Consider the following 6,910-nt stretch of genomic DNA (forward strand, 5'->3'; position numbering starts at 1 on the left):
TATGCTATCCAAAAGTCATCGCACAACCACAACATCAGTTAAAAAGCAAAACTTTACAATATCTCAGGATGCACTAGAGCGTTGCTAGCTCACTGCTTTCGCTGGTCATATCTAACGACACACAATGAACAACTAAATCCAAAAAAGGCCTTTATATCGCATTGATATATCTACAGTATCAATAAAAAATGTTTTTCTCAGGCATTGATATTCCCATTGAGAATGTTACAACCATTTCATATACACAGCTGGATAGTTACCAGCATACTCGCACGTCTACACACAAAATTCGTCGTCTGTTTCAGGCTTGTGTTCTGGCCCACCCGGGCGGCAGAATGGTGGTAGCCATACGTTTCTCTCCTATTCGGAAAACTTCTTTTGAAATCCTAGTGAAGGATTTCCTCTGAATTAGTAGGGGCGTATCTGCGGAGCAGTTCATGTAGTCGGTGCTGTAGTTGAGCCAGTCTGCTATGACACTGTCGAGTGTACCAAGCAATCTTTGCCGTATGGGAGCAGCAATCTATAAAGTATACATGGTTGAAAGGTGTGTGGCCAATACTTAGTTTTCACAAAGCCGCTTCCTTGCATCGTGATCTCTGGCAGGAAAAGTTCCGGACTCGTACACTATCATTCACACCTCAGTTTGTTCTCCCTACATTTTGCCTTTTTTCTTGCCATCAGTTTTGAGCAGACCGCCAAGCTGACCTCGTGGCCAATCTGACCGCAGCGTCATCCAACTTTCGTTTCTTCACTCCTCCCGCTGAAAATTGTCCACTTGAGACCGCTGCGGCACCGGAAAAGGCCGCACATCACGCTGCGCTGTTTCATCTGACACACTCGGCTGTTACTTCCAAGGTGAATCACAAGAAAAGCGAGATCACCGAGATAACCCTGCAGAAGCATACGCTTTTATTATTGAGTACAAATTCATTACTAAAAATTGAACAATAAACTCATTAAAGCTAGTAATCAGCTAGTATAAGTGTAAAACACTATCCATATTTCAATATATATATGTATAAAACAACCTGTCCTAGCTTCCAACGAGCGGGCGACCTGCGTCACTTACTACCGTCACTTACTACCTGCTGCTTAACGCAGGGTAGCGCCTGCGGCGTGCAGAGCTGGAAGCAGCTGCTAAGAGCAGCTGCTTCCAGCTCGAGAGTTCTATAGTTTGAATTCTACTAGTACTCACTACAAGTTGCGCCCTTAGGCAGGCCTCGCAGACCGCGTCCACAACCCGACAAAGCCTCGAAGACCGAACCGCCAACTCGAAATCTGCACAAAAAAATGGTCTTATTGAAATGTTTCACAAACAAATGCTGTCAAAAAAGGTAATGTTAGCCATCTATTATTTCAAATAACAAGGAAAATTCTGAATTACAAATGATATTCACAGGAAGTATAGCTCAAACCCTTGAATAATCCTTAAACAGTTTTGCCAGGCGGTCATTTTTTTCCGGACAAATTCCGTTATTTCGTTTTTCTCAATTGCGTTGGCCGGCTAAAATTTATGATAGGGGTACTTCCTAATTAAATTTTAAATACTACAAATAGAAAATAAATAGAATTTTTATAGCGGAACCTACAAATAAACTAGTATATAATGAGTTATCGGCCTTTTTGGCCTTTTTTGTTCTCGGATTTGTCCGATTTTCGGCAACCTGAATTATGTACCACTGCGTCCTGGAGAAATACATTTTGTGGTACGCATATGTACAACTTCAGAGTCAACGTGCTAAGTAGACTTTCTTTAGCTAGTGCCATCGACATCTGGCACTCTATGCGTCGTCACAGGCCTGATATGAAACTAACGGGGAGAAAATGTATGGAACTCTCAATGAATTCAGAGGATTCATACGAAAAAAAAGAAAGACATATGGCTTCAGAGTGATGTCGCCGGTTGGACAAGACGTGAGATATCTGAGGCTAGATCCTTGCTTCACCGGACGGTTTTAACGAGTTACCGCTACAAACAGAACGAATAATCTGAACTAACGATTGGTCAATTTAAAGAATTTCTATCGAATTTTCCACGCGACTTATTGATTTTTTCGTTCAAACACCAATTAGTCCTTCTGGACGTTCTAAAATGAAGGTATTTAAGCATTTGACATTGGATGAACAGACGGTAGAACAATATAGGATATTCACGAATGAATTGAGTAAGAAGAAGAATAAACAAAGAAATCATATATTGATAATACTGACCCTGTCTAAAGAAATGCACGCTCCACTCCTGCAGGTGAACTGTTCCTCAGAGCACGGGATTGCTGAGGAAGAGGGCGGCGGTGGGATGGCTATGGTGGGGGGTCTGTAGGAGCTGGGACGCAGAGGGGCTTCGGTATGGGAGCAGTCCAGCTCGTCGGTCGCGTCACCACAGTCGTCACCACGGTTACATACCAACCACCTGAAACAGTAGGCGAGAGTGGTATTAGAATACTCTTGAATTACTTAACAACTGCATCAAAATCCGAGACAGAGATAAAATGCTAATAAACTACTAGGACGCATGACAAAATTTATCTAAAAATACTTATGAAATACCTAAAAAATGATATAAAAGACAGGTTGGTGAATTTTAATGGCGTCATGCAGTATAATAATCTCGTGCAATACCTCCACTAAACCGCATGAGCGGTCATCTAAACCACATCTGAAGATTTCTCTCAAATATTCAATAAATGAATTCATACCGACATTGATTCTTTCGTTTCATCACTAAATGTCAGCCTAAATATAAATTTCAATATAAATTTGATACCATTCAAAATTTATGACCAGTGAAAAATACCCCGTCAATGCAGTGGCCGTTGTTGCACTTCAAGTTCCGCTCAGGTGGACACGTGAAGTTTGAACAGTTGTGTTCGTCAAAGCCGTCGCTGCAGCCGGCGATGTGGCCGTTACAAACCTGATGGCAACACAACAAAAAATCAAAATGGTCTCCGAAAGTTTTCAATATATANATAAACTAGTACATTTTGATATCGGCCTTTTTTGGCCTTTTTTATTCTCGGATTTGGCCAATTTTAGGCAACCTGGATTATGTAACACTACGTCCTGGAGAAATACATTTTGTGGTACACATATGTACCACTTCGTAGTCAACGTGTTAAGTATTAAAGAAACGAATTATTTCGACACAAAAGTGCATACCAGGAGCAGGTTATATGACATGTCATAAAATATCAAAAGACCTTAATTTAACAGCGCATATGAATATAATCGAGTACCATTATAGACAGCAAAATTGAAAACATGCACTGACACCGAGATCATGACTGGCTATTTGAGGTTTAAAAGGGAGAGACGTAATTACAGCGATTCAAATCATTTACTACTCACTGTAAAGCGCATGCTCGCCATCGTCTCGCACTTGTCACTAAATCTTCCCAGCAGGCAAGATTTGTTGATGTTGGAATCGAAAGCCGCTCGACAACATCAAGGCGGCCACGTAGGCGACGCCATCAAGCCATCCTCGGTGGACGTTACATCAGCTATGTCATGTGTTCATCAGGCCATGATGAGTAGCAAAGACGCCGACTTTTCAANACAGCGATTCAAATTATTTACTACTCACTGTAAAGCGCATGCTCGCCATCGTCTCGCACTTGTCACTAAATCTTCACAGCAGTCAAGATTTGTTGATGTTGGAATCGAAAGCCGCTCGACAACATCAAGGCGGCCATGTAGGCGACGGGATCAAGCCATCCTCGGTGGACGTTACATCAGCTATGTCATGTGTTCATCAGGCCATGATGAGTAGCAAAGACGCCGACTTTTCAACGCCTGAAAAAGCAAATAAATTCGTTACAACTTTCTATCAAATAGTATTCAAGACAAAATTAAGCGACATACTACAAAAAGGGATAACACTAAATAAGAGTACCAAAAACTATGAAGAACACTTATTGAAAAAATACCTGTCCATACTTCTAGTGATTAATTCACAGGTTTCTCTACGTACACACATTTCTCTACAGTTTCTGAAATAGCAAAGAGAACATGAAATAATGAAACCTGGGGAACGGAACCAAATTAATAATAATTAATTGAGAATGATAATGATTAATTAATATACTTACTTCTTACACGCGTGTTGTTAATTGTCAGGAAGAGTCGCTCGGCGGCGTCTCCGCAGGGCAGGATGCTGAGGGCAGTAGAGTAGAGTCGGGGGTGAGGGACCCCTTCTCCAGCAGGTAAGAGACCGAAGGAGGGAAGCGGGTCTGAAGCGTGTGCTTCATGGAGCGGGCCCCGATGTCTGGGTGACGATAGGGTAGCTGGATGGTGTGGTCGTAGGGCGCTGGCAAGGTATTGTGAGCAGAGCAGAGAGACGTATTCGGTCACGGGTAAGACCTCAGCTTCACTGTGCAAGTGGGAAGCGGAGGCCATTTGGAAAGAACCCGTGGCTATGAGGAGAGCAGAATTCTGAATGGTTTTCAGCTTAGAGATTGCCGGACAGGCGATAGGGAACAACACTGGGGCAGCGTAAGTAACGAAAAAATGAGGGCCTTGAAAATCACAAACCATACACGCGTGCACTGCTCATGCAGCGCTCAGATGAAGCTTAGATGTCTGCAATCAGCTCGCCCCTTAAAACGATGCACTCCTGCATTTTTATGGACGGTGAAGAAATTTTTTCTTCGATAAAGACTTCACGACCAGTTTCCAGTGCCTGATAACACGTTGCGTGAAAGCCGTGGTGCTGCAGAATTCGTCCTTGCCACAACATGGCAAAATCATGCATTGCAATGTTGTCCGAAAAGCAAGCGATATAGACACCTAGAACAAAGGGTTGCCTCGAACGTTTTTCTGGTCTTGTTAAGGGGTCGTTGAAATCTTTCAACGCCCGTCTCAAGCTAGGTCCGGAATCGATGATGAACGAGTCGAATTTCATGCTTACGAGCATAAACACAAATCCAGACTCGGTAGAAGGAACAGAAGAGAGGATTGAGGGATAAGACACGGTTCTAAATACGCCTAATACGCCATCGCCCTGGCGAATGTTGTCGCAGGCGTTGACGATGTTGTGGATGTATTGATCCCAGGGATCCGTGACCTCCAATAGCTTTTGAATGGCTCTCACAGTATCGCCCACATCACCTACAAACAGCAGGTCGTCCAAGGACTGAACTCTACTGAGTATGACGAGTAGTTGATTCTTGTCCCAAAGACGGAACATTGAATTGTCTTGACTGATCTGGGTAGCTAGTTTAGGAAGAGTTTCCCCGATGCTCTTGTGAACCGTGGTGCAGACAAAGTAAGTGAATGGCCACTGTTCGCGCTTGGCCTTTGCCATTTGCACATGAATCATCTGGGGGATCGTGAACCTCCTTCCAATGGCAAAACTAGGCCACTCAAGTACCAGTCCGGCCAGGATTTCGTCGTGATGCGTTGCTTTGCTCGCAGTTCAGTTCATGATCGCACGCAGAAGCCAACAAGGCCGATTAATCACCCAGATAACTGTAAAAGCCATTTCTTTTAATATAGAATGAAATTATTTTGCAAATTAGAGAAATTTCTTGGTGAAATAATTATTTTTAAACTATTCACTACAGGAAAGCTAAACACAACAACGTTTAGAAAAATAACCGTTGTCTGCACATTGAAATTGATCGTAAATGAGCCTTGTCATGCAAAAAGACATTTTTACAATTTTGTAACAACCGTCCTACCTTAAAACGAACCGCCGACCAACGTCGTCTACTCCCGCTGCTCAACGCAGCCCCGCATAGCATGCAGAGCTGAAAGCAGCCGCTGTAAACAGCAGCTGCTTTCAGCAAGGAGAATACAGCCAATTGATAATACCAGTACTTACTACGGTAAGCTGCGCATTTCGGTCCTCTCACGCCAGCCTCTCGCAGTCCCTCAGCAGACCGTGAGCTCGTCGGACGATGTGAGAGCTATCTGTTGCGCTGACCACTGGACATCTGCATAAAAAAATTGTCGAGCTAAAGTGTTACAGAAACGAATTATTTCGAGACAAAAATGAATAGGTTATGAATTATACCAGGAGCAGGTACTCGTGTTCTCATAAAATATCCAAAGAGCTCAATTCAAAAACTAACATGATAAAAATCAAGTACCAGTATAGACAAGAAAACGGGAGGCATGCAATGACACCGTGATAATGACTGTGGCTATTGAGGCTCAAAAAGAGACAACAGTAATTACAGCGATTCGAAGCAATTTTCACTCACTGTAAAGCGCATGCTCGCCATCTCGAAATCTTCACACGAAATCTTCATCACACACGAAATCTTCATCAGAGGCAAGATCTGGTGTTATAGGAATCAAAAGTTGCTCGACAACATCAAGCCAGCCGCGTAGGTCGCAGCCTGGTTGACGTCACATCAGCTTTTTCCCCGTTTTCATTAGGCGATGATGAGTAGCAAAAGCGACGACAATTCCACGCCTGAAAAAGCAAATGATCTCGTTACAACGTTCCAGAAATTATTATTCAAGAGCAAATATGTGACATACTACAAAATGAAATAAAACTAAATAAGCCTACCAAAAACTATGAAAAGCAATTATTGTAAAAATACCAGCCTATACTTCTTGTTGTGAATTCACTTGTTACGCTGTATCAAATTTTTTTTTTAATTTCGAAATTTTCAAAATTAATTTTTTAATATATGAAAATAAAACTGGAAATTCTTTGCACATGTGTAACATCGGAGACACTGGATTCTTTAGAAGTGTTGTCTTTAAAAAATAATTTTTAAACGCATATTATTAGAAATTAATATTCTAGACAAAATAGAGTGACATATTACAAAAGAAATAAAACTAAATAAGCGTACTTATAACTATTAAGAACAATTACTTTTTTGAAAAAATTTCAGTCTATACGTTTTGTTCTCAATTCACAGGTTTCTCTAAATCACTAGGTATATAATAGAATAAA

The 6,910-nt window shown here is 41.8% G+C and overlaps 2 protein-coding genes across 3 annotated transcripts in view; both read right to left on the reverse strand.

The window, feature by feature from the left end:
- Window positions 1–6,910, reverse strand: part of LOC108668484 — a 49,225-nt gene that overhangs the window by 24,685 nt on the left and 17,630 nt on the right. The gene's annotated exons all lie outside the window — the stretch shown is intronic.
- On the reverse strand, window positions 3,587–5,349 carry LOC108668482. Its single transcript, XM_018155714.2, has 2 exons — window positions 4,086–5,349; window positions 3,587–3,789 (listed from the first exon to the last, which is right to left on the reverse strand). The coding sequence occupies exons 1-2, from the start codon at window positions 4,528–4,530 to the stop codon at window positions 3,749–3,751; spliced, it is 486 nt and encodes a 161-aa protein (XP_018011203.1). The 5' UTR covers window positions 4,531–5,349; the 3' UTR covers window positions 3,587–3,748.

The sequence above is a fragment of the Hyalella azteca genome, unplaced genomic scaffold, assembly GCF_000764305.2.
Source record: "Hyalella azteca isolate HAZT.00-mixed unplaced genomic scaffold, Hazt_2.0.2 contig10098, whole genome shotgun sequence".
Taxonomy (NCBI): Eukaryota; Metazoa; Arthropoda; class Malacostraca; order Amphipoda; family Hyalellidae; genus Hyalella; species Hyalella azteca.